This window comes from Phodopus roborovskii, unplaced genomic scaffold, assembly GCF_943737965.1.
Source record: "Phodopus roborovskii unplaced genomic scaffold, PHOROB, whole genome shotgun sequence".
NCBI lineage: Eukaryota > Metazoa > Chordata > Mammalia > Rodentia > Cricetidae > Phodopus > Phodopus roborovskii.
The window spans coordinates 10752095-10770045 of NW_026126424.1; the positions used below are offsets into that span (position 1 = coordinate 10752095).

Consider the following 17951-nt stretch of genomic DNA (forward strand, 5'->3'; position numbering starts at 1 on the left):
AGAAAGACAGTTGTTTATGGCCAGAGATCTGGAAGCCTGTGGAGTGTAAACTGTCATGAGACCAGTCTAACAAACTGCTTCCTTTAGGCTGTGATAACTCACTGGGGACATCACTGCTTCCACCCAAGGATTAAAGGCTGACATGTCTGAAGAGAACCAAAGGAACACCTTGTTCTCTCTCTCCCTTCTCCCTCTCCTCTCTTCCCTGTGCCCAGCTCCTTATGTAGTCCAGGCTGGCCTCAAACTTGGTAGGTAGTCAAGGATATCCATGATATTTCCCTCCATCTCCTGAGTATATAATCACATGCTAGAACAATACCTACCCCCAAACCAGCTTTTCCTGTCCTTTTCTTTTTATAATGTAGGATCCTTTTGTTTTATTTACAGCTGTAAAACAGGAAATGTTACTAAACATACAAACTCTATATTTAGGTCGAGAAAAACAAAACTAAAAAAAGTGAAACAACAACCAAAAAAAAACATGGCTATAAGAGTCAAAAGGAAACTTGCAAGCAGTGTTATACACATTTATTTAGAAAAATAAGTTGGTGTGCAGACATGTCTATTTGACGGGCACTCTGTGCTAATGTTTGTCTTTCTTCACTGTGTTATTTGCACACTTTAAACTCTTCACCATTGATAATTCTTTGGGCTTTTGGAAAACTTTACAATAAAGACAAATATTATAATAACTATTATTGGTAATTGTGAAATTCTCAAGACTCTGAAGTTGCCATTTGTCAAACAATTCGCCCAAGGTACACAGATTTGGGGTACTTCTCCTTGAGAGCTGGCCATTGAACAATGAAGTAATCAGAGAGGTGAAAGAGAATCTTCCCAGACAGGGATAAAGTTTCCACTCGGCAGATGCTCTCAACGTAGACAATGATCACTTTCTTTATTCCAAGTATCCCAAGGAGCAGGGCAGATACACAGATGGGAACACACGTTCCTGGTCCATTACACAGCACCTTAAAAAAAAAAAAGACCAAGTCAGAATACAGAATACTGTCTTCAGTGGACTATTCTTGACTTAACACCCTAATCTTGTATGTGTGTGTGTGTGGGGGGGGGATTTATTAATCCGGTTAAGTCTTTGTTGCTAAGAACATACAGATGTGACAGTGTGTACTGAAGGCACTGTACTCAGAAGTCATGAGGAATTTTATGCCTTGGATTTCCTGCTTCCCAGATGTGTGACTTGGGGCAAACAACTTAACTTCATCATCATCCTTCTCTCTCTCTCCCTCTCCCTCTCTCTCATGTTCTTCCTGTGCGCACATGCGTGCATGCATGCATGTGTGCGTGCGTGTGTGTGGTATGCTCATTCACTCATGTACATACAGAAGACAGAGGTTGACACTGGGAGTCTTCTTTTATTGTTTCCCACAATGAGAAACAGGGTTTCTCACTAAATCTTGCCATTTTTGGTAAGTGGCTAGCTAGCCCTGGAGTCCTACATCTGTCTCTCTCCACTCGCCAATGCAGGGCTACAGACTCCTGTGGCCTTTATATAGGTGCTGGGGATCCAAGCTCAGGTGTTCCCGCTGTACAGCAGGCGCTTTGCTACCAAGCCAACTCCAGAGCATATGCCATTTAACTTCCATCTTCTAACACAGTGGTTGGTAATTACTCAGTACTCACTGAATGGAGTATTTGACTCTTCTGGGAGTCTTAGTATTGTGGGCAACACAGAGAAAACAGAAAAACAGACTACTATGATCCATTCAGTTTCCTTTTTTCTACTCACATGTTTTTAATGTAGAAGGAAATGCTTTCAATGACTATGATATGGTATCTCTTTTGGCTCCAACCCCACAAACAGGACATTCAAAAGAGGGTTAACACATGAAACTTTTTTTTCCCCTCAAGAAATCTGAATCTGTGCTTGTAACACAGCTCTAGTGTTTCTGGAATTTTGCTAATATCTACAGAGAGCCACCGATTTTAAACAAATTTAATCTAACAAATGAAATAACAATTCCAATCACAGAGCAACTGCAAAGAATTTTTATTGGTCTTTGAAGAAATGAGGAGTCTTATTTCACAGACTGATTAGTAAGATAATTTATGACTATTTGAGAGGAAAAATGTTTTATACAATATCTTCCTCATATGCCCATATTGACTGAATTAGTGAGACCCAATAAATCATTAGACTTCCCAACTAGGAAACAGGAGGCTTGTAGCTGTCTACACATGCCTATTAGTATTATGCGCAATGTCACATGACCCTCCCAAAAACAAATCCACTAAACCCAGTGGAATGGGTCTTCAGACTCAGGGTTGAACATCCTTGCGAAATAGGGACTCTCACCTGGATGGACAGCCTGCCTCCAGGTGAACATGGCTAAGGTTGCAAGGGTCATCTTGCCTAGCTCCATCCTTCCTGCCCCCATGGCCACCTAGACACCATTCACCGAGCTCTCTCTGCCTGTTCTCAGGGAGGATCAGTCTTTCTGGGTGTCTGTCTCTCATGGATGTCTCTTGGGTTAGCATTGACTAAGTGGAGCCAGAACCCAGCTCTTCATCTCCATTAGATTTACAGACCCCCAAAGCAGCACAGTGCAAACACAGGCTGCAGAGGGACCCAAGACTGGGCAATGGCCATAGCTCTCACCAGCACCATTAACAACTCACTATGGCCACAGACCACACCAAACACTTTACACACAAAATGCTTTAATTATTACTCACAGTAATCACACAAGAGAGGTTAAACTATCTTTTCTTGTAGGTAAGAAGACAGTCTGCTTGATCACAGGTTTAGGAGCTAGAGAGCTTATATGGCTTCAGGCTACATACTTCTTCAGTTATCCTCCTAGCTTAAAAACAAGGAAACCAGGCTAAGTGACTTGTCAGCCCCACAACTCCAGGTGGCCTCTACTGTTGTTTGATACCTACAAACTCACTCAGAATCCTCTCCAGGCTTTAGAGTGTACCCTCCCTGAGGAGGAGCCAGCCCTGGGCATCACAGGATGGCCAGCAGCATCCTTGGTCTCTGTCCATAAGACTTCTGTAGTCAAGACAACCAGGAAGGACTTGAAGCATAGCCACATCTTTCTAGGTTGACAGCCATTATTAAAATGCCTCCTAATCCTTGGGCTGTTTATACGAATCTTCTTTACAACAGCACAGAAGAAAACTAAAGTTACAGCTTGTTGGAATTTGAGTGACACAGAACATTTTAATATGTTGTTTTTTAAAAAAACATACATATCCACGTGTGTTCATTTCAACATCAGCTGACTGTATACAGGTGATAAATACATAAATGACTGGGTACTAGTGAGAGATGTCCATACAGCCTGCCATGGGTCTGGCTGGTAAACGTGAAAATCAAAGGTATTCAGTTTGTTTCTCGCTATTCCACATCTCCGCACTCTAAGGCACCTTATATAAAAGGCACAGGTACAGCAAAACTATAAAATCATAAATCAACAAGTCAGAGGGAAGCACGATACGGCCCAGGATAAAGTTATTGACGCAGTGTGTGCAAAGTTCTGACTTTGACCTCTAACTCAGTGTAAGAGAGGTAAAGGGGTTTGTGGGGGAAAAAGGCTAACTAATCTCAAGGAAACACTTTTAATTAAACACATATTTTAATTCTGACTTGCAGCAGCCTAGATTTTTTTTTAAAATGTGGATTATGGTTTTATTATTCTAAGAAGCATACCAGAGAGACTTACTGCAAGCATTGGGAAAAAAGGAGGCTACCAAGAAGCCTTGGTTAAACAGCGCTAATGTAACAACTGACAACACAAATTCTCAGTGCACACTGTATCACTGCCCTGGCCCTCTCTCCCTCACCATCCCGCAAGCTGCATACCAGCACAACTTACTTCAAAGGCAATCTACAGTCTGCAACAAACAGAGTTGCCTACATGGAAAAGAGGAGGCAGGAACAAGAGGCTAAGGAAAGAGAGTGACTACTCTAGGCTGAGCCTGTATGGAATCAAAGGTTCCCTTCTGGTGACTGCACAACATATCTAACCATAAATTTACACTTAATGTGGCTGGCTAATGTATTGGCTGTCACCCACAGGTTTTCCTTTTCCTTTCACACATGTTTTCCCTTCCCCCAAGTCCTCCCAGATAGTCACTTACCTACCTATCCAACTTTATGTTCTTTCTTTCTCTTAAAAAACAAAAAATGAAAAAGCAAGAAACACCCCTCTGTAACACACACACACACACACACACACACACACACACACACACACACATCAAAACAAACAGGCAAAAGAAAGAAAAGCAAAAACAAAGCAAAAAGTCTACAAAAATACCATTGAGTTCATTTTATGTTGGCCAACATCCGTCACCCTTTTTACAGAAGAAGTATATCCTTCTCTCCTGACTCAAGTGTTTGAATGACTCTATATCCAGCTACAAGGAAGGGACGTATAAATCCTGTCTGACCAGAGAACTGGATTCTTCTGCCAAATGCCACCGGTTCGGGGATGAGCACATAAAACAGGCAGAACCCACAAGGCAATGGACATCTGATGCATGTGTCTTCTTTCTTCCTTGAGACAGGGTGTTATATAGTCCTAACTGCTGGGCCTGGGACTTACACAGCCTAGGGTAGCTTCAAATTTGTGGTTACCTCCTGCTCTGTACTGAGACTGTAGGAGAGGTCCAGTGTGCTTAGGTGGGGCGGCACTTTCTCTACTGTCCTGGAAGCCAGATGTGGGGGGACTTGGGACTCTTGACATCTAGCTTGCTATCATGTGGGGAACGTAAGAATAAAGCCACTGCAAAGGCAAGCAGAGCTGAGAGATGAAGAAGGGCCAGGTTCCTTTCGAAGACAGGAATCCAGCTGTACCTGAAGGAAACCAGATCTTTCCCTAGACTTACAAGGTATGTGAGGGGATACATTCTATCTTTGCTTAAGCAAGTTTCAATTAAAATTCCTGTCACTGGCAATAAAAAGCATACTAATGGACACAATCCTTTATTTTGTCTGACTAACTAAGCTCACTGTGTATCTGTTGGATGAGTTACCAAATCAATAAACCATTGTGAAAGCAGGAAGTCTGAGAGATGTCACTAAAGGCAATGCATGCCATAGATCCAGAAAACAGCAAGAGGCCGGGCCACTGTACATCCAGTCAGGAGGGGAGATGCACCAGCCCAGGAACAAGAACAGTCATAACAGGTTTGCTGTTCTGGACATTTGGGTCACACAGGTCAAGTCCCATGGGCTGAAACATAATGCCTGCAAGCATGACAAAACATGCTTAACTTCATCAGTTTGAACTTATCTCCCAGCTCAGCAGGAATTCCCTCTCACCCTTGAACTTGGAGTTGAAGCACTTGGGGGGTTGGGTCGGAGACACTGGGTTTAGGTTGACCCGGGACAGGGCGTAGGTGTTGGTTATAGGTCAGAGGAACGCCAGTGTGGGTTGATCCAGGACAGGGTGTGGGTATTGGTTATAGGTCAGAGACACTGGGTTTAGGTTAGCCCAGGACAGGGTATGGGAAGCAAAGGCTGCGTTAAAAAAAAAAAAAAAAAATTATATATATATTTACCATAATTTATTTATTTATTCTTTGGGAATTTCACACCATGCACCCTAACACCACTTACCTCCCGGTCCCCCTTTACCCTCCTCTCACCCCAGCAGAGCCCCTACAAAAGAAATTTAAAAAATCAAATAGAAACAGGCTAGGGGGTGGAGCCAGCTCTCCAGAGGGCAGGGGTCAGCTCTCCCATGAGGTTTCGTTAGATTCTATTCCACTGTGCAGAAAGTTGGACAGGCTCACTCCCGGTACGCTCATGTAGATTCCAAAATCAGGAGACAGAAGATAGCTCGGCTACAGCTCAAAAGACACAGAGCTGGCCACTGGGTGTTAAAATAGCTGAAAGGTATGGGCATTGGTGGCACAGGCCTTCAGTCCCAGCACTTGGAAGGCAGAGGCAGGCAGACCTCTGTGAGCTCAAGGTCAGCCTGATCTACAAAGTGAGTACCAGGGTAACCAGAGCTGTTACACACAGAAACTGTCTTGAAACAAAACACAACATAACAAACAGACAAACAAAAAATGGCTGGTACACACCTTAAATTTCAGTTTTTAGGAGGCAGAGGCAAGCACATCATATACCTGTGAGTTCAAGGCCAGCCTGGTCTACATGGCAAATTCCAGGACAGTCAGGGCTACATAATGACACCCTGCCCCAATACATACATACACATATGCCTACATGCATGCATTCATACATACATGCACACACATACATGCATACATACATACAGTTTTAACCTGTTTCTAAAATCTGATTCTGGTAGCAAGCTGCCTCCATTTCTCATAGCACAGGAGACACTCTTTCTTGGCCCCTTTTGCAGTTGAGAGATGGGCCAGATGTTGCCTCCACTTGACCAGGAGCTATGGGAACAAAGGAGCATAGTTGGAGGAGAATCTGTTCTAGTGGCAAAGGTGTGACTGGCAGGGGACAGCGCCCAGTGTCAGTGGCACCAGCCCCAGTATGGCTCTACCTGCTCAGCTCTGACTTCATCCTGTGTTTTCTGTGGCTATTTTGTTAGACCCTGACAATTTTAGAGTTCTCAGTAACATTTCCCTAAATCCTTTTTTTTTACAGTCAGTCAGAATGGATGGTGGCCTGTTAGGGAAAATTCTGACTGGTCTGAGAGGAACAAGGACTTAGAGGCCAGCAAACGCAGAGTCAAAGTGCCAGAAGATAGCGTGAAGCTGAACTTCCTCGGGCAGGGCGGAAGCACCGGCCCACTGCACAGGAAGGTCAGTGGAGATACCCCTATGAGCCTCTGCTGTAAGAAGAGATGTGCAAGTGTCCCAGGTACACAGAGAAAAATAAACAAAGGTCTTACACAGAGGATGAGGAGGGCGAAAGCATCCACACAGACATGTCAGGAAGCCGAAACAGATGCCTCTGAGATAGGTAGTCAGGGAGGAAAAAGGATGCCACTGCAGGGCAGATGGACTGGACAGCAGAGCAGCCCAGAAGGCCGGGGTGAAGCCTGGGGAAGGTGGTGCTGAGTCTGCACTATCAGTGGTGCGGACAGCAGGCAGCAAAGGGATGCGAGGCAGATGGGGTGATGTATGCACTTGGCTCACATTACCGGGTATCGCGTTTCTTCTCTTTTACATTTAGTCATCTGAGTGGTCCCAGACAGAAACATCTAAATAGCTGGACCAATGTGGAGCAACTGAGTAAATCCCAAATGCTTAACTCAGTTTATGAACCTCAAGGTCTCCCCCAGGTCTGCTGCTAACAGACTGTCCATTGTTGCTGTGAACAATGGACTCTACGTGTCCCTGTGGAACTAATCTCCCCACATGTTTCTGCACTGACATCTGTTGCTCCAGCAGTCTATCCAACTACTTTTACTTTTGTTCTGTAATTCATATCTGCTGCTGTCTACCATGCTGACTTTAAAAACGGCATTGAACAGACTGAAGAGAAAGGAGCCAGTGGTTTTAAGTCAACTCAAGCCTCATGATCCAAGTCTGCCGCCTGTCAGTCCCTTCTCCAGTCCTTTTTACCCAGACATAACTTCCACAGTTCTTTTACATCGCACCAAAAGGTAAGCAAGTCACAGGCTCTATCTGAGCTGCTGTATCAATGCTCAACCATGGTTATGCTGATCTGGGTGGCCTGACACGCGGCCATGTCTACGTCAGTGGGCCAGCAGCAGCCAGGTTCTGGGTTGAGGTTCATGTGTCCTGCTGCCACCAGGGGCTGAGCAGATGCCTGGGGTCCGAACAGCCCCCTGAAACCATGTTGGTGTCAAAGGGCCTTCCTGCCACTGGGGCCATACTGATCTGGGAGGACCTGTGCTGCCACAAGGGCCATGGTAATGCCTGGACCCGAGCTGCTGCTGAGGGCATGTCTGGGTCCGTGTTCTTGCTGCAGCTGGGGTCTGTGATGATGTCCATGGTCTGTGTTATCACAGAGGGTAATAGGAACCATGTATTTTGAAATCTGAGGGCTGAGATGAGATAGCTCCCCCCCTCCCCCACTGGCCCTACCTTTCACTAGACAGTGCAACTGGAGAGCTTCTTGGGAAATTCCCAAAAAAACCCAATAAAGAATGTAAAAAGAAAAGTACTGGCTCCTCAGTTGCTTGCATTTGTTGGCAATTCAAAAATCACCGTTCACAATTTTAACAGAGTTACTGGAAAGAACCGAACGCTTCAGGCCTGTGGGATCTTGTCTAGCTCTTAAGCTCCCAAGCTGACGAACTGTCACTGATTATGCTGCTCACTGTGTGTTCACACAGTCCATCAAGGGGCTGAATGACAGCCATAAAAGAGGAGGAAATCCTCTCATTTGTGGCAACATGGGTGGAACTGGAAGGTGTTACGTTAAATGAAATAAAGCAGGTAGAGAAAGACAAATACTGCATGTTCTCAGTCATGTGTGAAAGCCGAGAAAGTTGATCACATGGAACTGAGGTCACTCGAGACCAGGGCGGGGCAGGGTTAGGGTGGGTAACATGAAGTGGGGGGGGGCAGGGGTGGTTCTGATGTAAAACAGCACAAAAGGAAAATTGCAGGTGATAGCAATTATATCTTTCAAAACAACTATAGGAGAATATGATGCATTATTTTCCAGCACGTGAAAATTAACATGGTCATTATACATTGTATATCAGCTTACAATATTACACCATGTAAACGAGGAAAACAGCACATGTCTAATTGCTTTTAGAAGACATTAAGTAATCAGGTGTTTATGGGCCAGGGCTTGGCAATCATGGTAACCTGGATTGGCTGCTGAACGGCACCGTGACCTGGGACAATAGCTTTACCTATGTCATGTCTCAACTTCCCCACTTATAAATTCACACACTCAAAAATGTTTTATTAAGCAAAGGCAACATGGCGGGTCTGTTCTGGCATTCGGGATGCTTTCACAAAGGTCACTTTCTAGGAGATAGACAAGAAATAAAAGGATACACATATGGGACTGCAGGATGACAACATCCACCAGGTGTTGCGGGATATTCACTTTGTCACCTTCTGTGGCACTGACCACACCCATTGTGGGGTGGAGCCAGGGGCGGAAGTGACCTGGGGAACTAGGTTGGAGGAGGCATGCAGGAGAGTGCTCTCTTGCAAGCCACATGGGGACAGGAGCACTTCGGGAGGAATTCTTGGAAGCAGGAGCCTGTTGGTGTTCACCTCTCTATGTTGTGAGTTATTTCTCCCTGAATAAACATCTGTTCAGCCTAATTGTTTATCCTGATCCTTATTAAACCCCGATAACCAGACCCAAGACTGCACTGTTGAAACATTTCATACTTGTTGAAGGATATTTCTCCATATAAGGACAACGTAAGTAAAGGGACTGAGAGGCTGTCAGTGCCCACACTGTTGGCTTTTCATTTCCTGCAATTGCTAAGCCACGTAAGTGAATAAAGACTTAGAACAGACAGAAAAACCCAGCCGCATGATCACGGGTGATGAGCCCGGCTTCTGGACCTCCTGACTGCTTCTGCTATCAGTTGAGGAAACAGAATCTTGTAGTTTTCCTGTTCTCTCCACAAATGGACCAAAGGGCCAACTTCCTGCCTTCTCGGCCTTTTTAGTTTTCATTGTATTTTCAATCCACTGAAATGGTTTCAACAAGTTCTTTAAAGCCTGATTCAATGAGATGTTGGGACAGACTTAGTAGACTTCCTAGGGGGAGGCCTCACCCTCCTCTCTGAGGAGCAGACAGGAGGTGGAGGAGGGAGTGGGAGGAGAGGAGGGAGGGGGAACTGGGATTGGAATATAAAAAATACATTAATAAAAAGAGATGAAGGGACTGAGAAATTCATGGGCATGCGCACAACACACAGCTTATCAGTGAGTGAACTGAGACTCATGCTCAAGACACAAGAGGCTAAGTCCGGGTTTGCCTCCCCTCACAGGGGCACACCTTAGGCCGGTCAATCCGATCCCACATTAGCTAGAAGCAGTGCAAGAGCAGCGAGGGAGTATAATGGGAGATGTCATTATGTATATATGTTTCTCATACTGGTTAATAATAAAGCACTGTTGGCCAATAGGAAAGGAAGATAGGAGGGACTAGGAGACAAGGAGGAAATAGGAAGTAGGAGGAGGAGTCAAGATGGAGAGTCTGGAGAAAGCAGTATGCCGCCGGCTCCCCGGTAAGAGAAATACATAGATCAGCAGAAATGGGTTAATAATTAAGGCAGAGCTAGCTGATAAGAAACAAGTAACCAGGCCAACAGCATAGTATCAAATACAGAGTCTCTGTGTGTTATTTGGGGCTGGCGCGGCCGCGGGACAAGACCAAGCGGCAGGCAGAAAAACCATACACGTTACAGGAGTAAAAGTTTAATTGAAGGCGAAAAGCTGGCGATTGTTACGGACGTATTAGAGTGTGAACAGAGAAGTCAGTGGTCGCTTGGCACCTGCTCTTGGAGTAAGGCACACTAGTGGACTGGCTGCTTCTGCAGTCTAACACACAACCTGATATAAACAACCAAAAGGAGGGAGGATTTCTTTTCCTCAAGGTTCCAAAGGGTCCCCTCCATCATGGCAGGTAAGATACCCCAGAGCGGAGCACTTCTACCAGCAGGTAAAAGGGATTAGAAGATGGGGTTAGAACATCACTTCCTCAGTGACTCACTTCCTTTAACGATGGCCCTACCTCCTGCTTTCCAATAATTCCCAATGAAGCCACCATATCTGTGGTGATATTTTGTTTATGATCTAACAAACAGAGCTTGCCTGAAGATCAGAGAGCTATGTTAGTTAGCCATTGAGGCCAGGCAGTGGTGGTACACACCTTTAATCCCAGGCAGATGGATCTGTTAGTTCAAGGCCACCCTGGGCTACATGAAATTGAATCTGTCCAAAAGAGAAACAGAGCTCACACAAAGGTGATCTCAGCACGGGGGATCCCACGCCTTTAATTCCGGCACTAGAGAGGACTATAAGGCAAGAGGAGGCAGGAGCTCAGTGCAGTCTGAGGTTTGGTGGAGAGCAGTGTAGTTTGCAGTCATCTTAAGGGCCAGGATCAACCCTTTTGTCTGAGCACTGGCAGAGGTAAGAACTCTCTAGTGGCTGGGCTGCTTTGCTTTTCTGATGTTCAGCTTTAATCCCAATATCTGTCTCTGGGTTTTTTTTTTTTTTAATTATTTGTGCTACACATATTATGACCTATTGAGGTATTAATCCAATCACTAAATCAGAGTCCTCATCCTATTTGGTGGTGGTGAGGTGGTAGATCACAACAGGGTTTCTCTGTGTAGCCCTGGCTGTCCTAGAACAGGCTATGTAGACTAGGCTGTCCTCGAACTCACAGAAATCTACCTGCCTCTGCCTCCAGAGTACTGGGATTAAATAAAGGTGTGGGCCACCAATGCCTGACCAGCTCAGCGTCCTCATTCTTAATGGTGTCTGGAAACACGCTCACAACACCATCTCCCAGGTATTTCCCAGTCCAAGCAAGCTGACAGTCAAGATCGACCATGACAAGTAGTAAAGCCTTTCGGCAGAGGAAATAGTGAAAGGGTTAATACTTTTAAAAAAGAAAAGGGAATAACCTTTCTAAATGAGAGGAACTGGCTTGAATTCAAAGTAATTATACAACTCCTGGCTCCTGCCGAGGCCTTCTCGTAAGCAGGTAAGTGATAGCTTCCAATGGCACTTCCTCAATTTTTGTTTGAATTCCTGTGCATTAAAGTTCTACCTTGCTGGACTGAAAAATCAGCCTGCAGTTTTCCTTAAATATTGTTGTACAAATTAATTCTGTATTTTAAAGAAAACGTAAGCGCTTTTATAGAATATCTGATTCCCTAATTCTAAGACAAAAAGATACAGAAAACACCAATACTGCCCCCACTGTGTGTGGGGGGGGCAGAGAAAAGAGATAGAGATAGATAGAGAGAGAGAGAGAGAGTTAGATTTGGAGACTAAGAAACAGACAAAGCAGAATTTGACCCCCAACAGCTGTGCTCTCTATTAAACAACACGGTACTCTGGAGCAAATTTTAGACTTTGCACCTTGGGTGGACTGCTACAGTCCTGTAAAGAGCATGTACTTTACTCTGTGCGTTCAAGTCCTCAAAAGTGGCTTTCTTTTCAAAGTTGCCTGTATATTTTCCAGCATCTGGCAATGGTGCAACTGATACCCTGTAGCTCAGCAGTGTCTCTGAAGTTGCTCTCGGAATGATGCTGTTGCCTGGCTGCACTGACTTCTTCCTGCTGTACACTTACAGCAGAGCACTGGCAGGACCGGAGGACTCATCGGTTGATCTCTGCACCACTCAGAGATGACCTCACTGAAACGACTGAGTAGGAGGGCAATTCCACGCTAATGGTTTTGAGCTCTCCAAACTATCCATCCTGGGATTCTTATTTACAGTGTAGCATCCTTCTAAATTGCAATTCCCGAGTCTAAGGCCAGGAATATGCACTCTCAGCCACTCCCTGGTGATTTGGTGTACATCAGCACGTTCTCCTCCACTAGAAGACACTGCAGGCTCGAAGTCTTCAGGTGTGGCACAGAAGCCTACATTCAACCTTACAAGAGGGTCTGTGTGTGCTAAAGGGAAAGTAGCAAGAGAAGCCAAGGTGGTGAATTAGTCACTTTTCTGTCACTGCTATAAGACACCATGACCAAGGCAACTTACCAAGAGGGACAGAGCCCATCATGGCAGCGAACCATGGCAGCAGGTGGCAGATATGGTAGTAGAAACGGCTGAGAGCTCACATCTTGAACCACAGATGGAAAGCAGGGAGAGCTAACTCAAAATGACCCAAGTCTCTAAGGTCAAAAACCTGCCCCAAGGACGTCCTTTCTCTTAAAAAGCCACACCTCCTACGCCTCCCCAAACAGTGCCACTAACTGGGAACCAAGCATTCATTCAAATGCCTGACACTATGAGGGACATTTTTGTGGTCTGAATAGGCGTGGCCTCCATAGACTCGTGTTTGAGTGCTTCCTCCATAGGGAGGGGCACTCTTAGGAGGTGTGGCCTGTTGGAGTGGGTGTGGCCTTGTTGGAGGAAGTGTGTCACTAAGGGTTGGGATTTGAGGTCTCAGAAGCTCATGGCAGTTCTCTGCCTGCTGCCTGTGGATCCAGATGCAGGACTCTCAGCTACCTCTCGGGCATCACGTCTGCCTGCACATTGCCCTGTCCTGCCATGGTGATAATGGACTAAACCTCTAAAACTGTAAGCCACTCCCAATGAAATGTTTTCCTCTATGAGAACTGCTGTGGTCATGGTGTCTCTTCACGGCAATACAACCCTAACTAAGACAGACATCAATCATTCAAACCACCACAGGTGTGTCCTGGAGAGCCAGCAGAAGCCGTTCTGTCTCTCCTGCTGCTCAACACCCCCATGGGGGTAAACAAAACAGCAGAGGAGGTTCAGTCAGAAACCCCTCCCGTGTCAGTTAGAGCCAGCTGCCTCTTAGAAAGCAAGTATTCCTAGAGGGGATGGTTATCCTAAGGCTTCAAAGTTTGCTTCATAATTAGCCAAAATACTTTTTAGAAGGTGGTGGCATTCAGAGAACATGGACAGACAGGATGTAAAGATGGTATTAACAAGGTGACATGTTCTTGAGTTTACCCCAGCTCGCCCTAGTTTCAGGTGTCCTATCCCATCCCTTCTAAGAGTATTTGGGGATGGTTTGCTGCCCATGCTTGGCAGCATCACAGCCTTGGACTTCGGGGATGTGATGGCAAGGTAGGCAGGGCCTCACTGAGGCAGGGTTCGCCTATCAGTGGAACAGAGAGAGGTTCCTGTCAGAGCAGACTTTCAAAGGCATGGGCAGCACGTATAAACTAATTCAACAAGCAGTTTGGGAAAGAACACATTTCTGCCGGTGAGTATCTGAAGCACTGACAAGCTACACAAGAAAGGCTGGGAACACTTTGGGGCTGACTGCTTAGAGCCTGGCATGGCGACTGTGTGACTTGGGGCAGGTATTTTACCTCTGCTTGTTTTCTCACATGTAGAATGAAGAGTCAAGCAGGGCCCCTCCCACTGGGTCACCGTGAAGATTCAGTGAGGAAAAGCCTGGCAGTTTTTCATCGCTGCAGCTACCAGAGGATGGGCCTTTGAGCTCAGGGAAGAGAAGCCTGTGGCATATGCACAGCTGCTGTTCTTTCCAGCCCTACAGTGCCTCTTTTGATTGAATTAGCCCTCCCTCCTCCCTCCAGGCCAGCCAAGGGCACTGCTGGGCCACAGTCCAGGCGTCTTCCACTGGGGCAGTGAATCTCAGTTTCTCTTGAAGCAGATTGCAAGGAAAAAAAAAAAAAAAAAAAAAAGAGGTAGAGATAATAATACTAAAAGTGAACCCCTATTTTTGTGTGATTCAGCTAAGAAAGCCAACAAGTACACCGTGCTATTTATTGGTAGGATTTCTCAGGGTAGGACTTGAAAGATTTAGATGGTCCATTAGGGTGTAAAATGGAATGATCTTATCCAGGATTAAATCACACTTCCTGAGTGTGACAGAGCGTTTCCAGGGAGAGTAAGTGCCAGGAAGTCTTCGATCCGATTGTCTGTTGTTCACAACTCCTACTCCACTGACATCTAACCCATTCAGCTGTCCCTGCTGGCCCACCATGGTGTGAGGTTTTGAAAGCTGGGTCTGGGTACAGGAAGGCACGAAAGGGTACAGAAGCAAGGCACTTGCATGGGCAACAGACACAAACTTTAAACTCAGTGTTAACTACAAGCCAGTGTGTTAAATTCCATGTTGTAACTCTACCTACCCCCAGCCCATCGCTTTCGGTTGTCTTGTCTCTATGTCTTTGTTGTAGAATTTACGCAGGAGTAGAAGGTCAACATGGCTGAATGATTACCATCCGTATGCTACAGCCTGGGTTTGTATCTTGTCTCTGCTACCTAGCCACCAAACTTGGGGCTAAGTTAAATTTCTTTCTGTGCCCCCAACTTTCTTATTTACATAATAGGGGTAAGAATGGTAGGTAACTAACTCATAGAATTGTTGTGAAGACTACGTGAATTAAAGTGTGTACAGCATCATAGTGGTATCCGGCAATTTTCTTGGTTGGCACTAGGGCTTAGGATGAGTCAGCCTTCATTGAAAACTCGCCCTAGAAATGTGGTACGGATTCAACCCCTAGCACACACTTCTTTGCACAAAACAGGCCACCAAAGTTTCAAGGGGACCTGCAGAGTGATTGCTCACTCACTTTGCAGGTGCTGGCCAGTTTAACATCACAAGCACCTTCACAAATGTGAACAGAAAGCTTCTAGAACAAACCATTAATTAAACAGTCTGTGTCCCATTCCTCTTTAAAAGCTGTGAATTGGGGGCTGGGGAAATGGCACGGCTGGTGAAGTGCTTGCTTCCCAAGCCTGTGGACCGAGTTTGTACCCCCGGGACCCAGGCAAACAGCTAGGTGCACCCCGGGACCCAGGTAAACAGGTGCACCTGGGACCCACATAAACAGCTAGGTGCAGCATGCCCACAGGCCAGGCCTGTGTGGCACACAATGGTCAGTCTAATACAGAAACCCTTGAAACACTAGACGGGAAAGAGTTTATGAGGAATGGACAGCACTGATTGATTAGGCATGCAGACAGGAAGGAGTAAAAGAGGAACGGTACTGACCGTTCTGAAGTCACAACGGGAACTCCCTTTCCCACCCTATGAGAGACAGCACCCACGATCCTTTCCTTGATCACTGCTTTTAGGCTGCTCTTTCAAAATCTTAAACTTCTAATAACATCCTTTAAAAATAAACCACAGGGCAGCGTATTCCAGAGACTGAATTCCCTCCATCACAGGCAACTTTTAAAGTAAAAAAAAAAAAAAAAAAAAAAAAAAAGACGGCAGTTAACATAAAATTAAACCATTAAAATAGACATAAGTTCAAAAAAAAAAAAAAAAAAAAAAAAGAAAGAAAGAAAGAAAGCCTGGCTTTGCCTCCCACAAGGTATGTGGTTTTGTTAGATTTTTTTTTTTAAAGTAAAACAAGACTTCATGCATTTTTATTTGAATATTTAGATGCAATCATGCAGGAGACTGGAGTGTTTGTTATATGCTGGTTGGTATTCTTGAAAGCATGTGTCCCCCCAAGTCTCCCCAGTACACTGGCTTGTTCTCATTATGCCCCCCCCCTCTTCTGCCACTCCACCGGCAAGCGTGTGTGGGGTACAAGACAGCTTCATCCTGCACCCTGCGTGGACTCTGAGGTCATGGTCGGGGCCCTCTTCCTCAGCCACAGTGGCCCCTTCTGGAGTAGATCCTCCAGAGTGACTCTAATGCTGCAGGAACAGGGCCTCTGGCTGTCCTGGAACTCACTCTGTAGACCAGGCTGGTTTCGAACTCAGGGCTCCTCCTGCCTCAGCCTCCCCAGTGCTGGGATTAAAGGCGAGCACCACCACCACTGGGTCTGAAATCTCACCTAAATTTGTTTCTCCCTTTCCCCTTTAGACCCAAGCCCTCCAGACTCTACTCTGAAAGTTTCCCTCATCTGGCCTTGCTCCAGATTCCTGTTGTCCCCACCTGATGTGGCCATCTCCCCTGTCACCTGACTCCAACAGGCCTGCTACCAGCTGTCCACCTCTCCCTCCCGCTTCATATTTCATTTCTCTGGTGCACATGTCCCTCACATGTGAATCTGCTTATGCCATGATTTATGTTCAGTGGCTTCTGGCTGTCTAAACACCCTGGAAGAAAAGCCCTTCCCTAAAATTCATTATGTACCCTGCTCCCCTCAATGCCGGCAGTTTCAAGGCCCACCTGAATCCTACTGCTCTGCATGACAGCAGTTTCAAGGCCCACCTTCTCTTAGTAGAGAAAGCGCACAAGTCTTGTTCCGGGTAACGTACCGACACTGAACGTGATGGATAAAGAGATAGTCTCCTGTAATGCAGCCTGCCCGTGGCCATGCACTATATAGATAGTGACCCGGTGACTACGCAGGCACAGCCAGTTTCTTAATTCTAAAGTAGACTTCATTGTTTCCACTGCCTTCTTTGTCCAAATTAGTGAGTTTTGAAACACACAGACTGGATTATCAACGATTTGGCCAGGATGAATGAATTGAAGCCAATTTGCTGGAAACCAAAAGCTTTAGTAGCAGGACTCTCAGATTAAAGAAACAAAACAAAAATATGAGGGGAGAAAAAAATGACCAAATTAGGGGTTCAGAAAGAGAATAAAGATATACACTATACCTAGTCAATGGCAATTCTAGCTCAGATGGTGCTGGTGGAAGGACACCTCTCACACTCAGGCTCTTTGTAAATAGTGCCTCACTTTGATTGCTGGAGGACCATGTCCCTGTATTTTCCAGGTAAAGGAACGGAAGAGCAATTCTCACGTTGTTCACTATGGTAACCACTGGTCAAGTATAAATCACAGCTCCTGCTTCACCGCAGATCTCAGCATTAATGGAGCTGCTCCTTAGCTTCCCATTCTGTTCCTCACACCTGGATGCAGGAGAGGGGTGGGGGGAGGAGCCTGCCTGGTCAGGGAGCCTACAACAGACTGAGGATGCTCAGCTTAGCCAGCCTACAAGGGTGTTTGCATTTTCTTTTAAAACTGAGCTTGTCTGTCTGTCTGTCTGTCTGTAACACACATCCTTCCATCCTTTACTTGAATAGAGAGACCAGTCACAGCTCTACAATCTGATTTAGAAGCAGCCAGCCTGCAGCCTACACATGAAAGCTGGCACCTCCAGGCAGGATTTCTGTGTCAGCTGATAAAGCTAATACTTGGATTTCTGCATCGTTTTCCTGTAGGGTTTTTTTTTTTTTCTTTATTTATTTTCCCCAGTGCTGGTGATCAAACCCAGGGTCCTGTATAAGTCAGGCAAGCATCCTACCACTGAGCAACATCTCTACCCTTGTATCTTATTTCTGAATTTGTTGTGAATACAGGAGGGGAAGTCAGAGGGCTAACAGCCTCCTTGAGAGCTAAACATAAGGCACAAATATACATATTCACTAAGTATTTGTTAAATG

General features: G+C 45.6%; 1 protein-coding gene across 1 annotated transcript in view; it reads right to left on the minus strand.

Moving 5' to 3' along the window:
- Positions 1-501: 501 nt before the first annotated feature.
- Alg14 (ALG14 UDP-N-acetylglucosaminyltransferase subunit) overlaps positions 502-17951 on the minus strand; it is a 68006-nt gene continuing 50556 nt past the window's right edge. The window contains exon 4 of the mRNA XM_051185589.1: positions 502-971. Coding sequence (XP_051041546.1) covers positions 741-971 — 231 coding nt within the window. The 3' untranslated portion in view covers positions 502-740. The remainder of the gene's footprint in view (positions 972-17951) is intronic.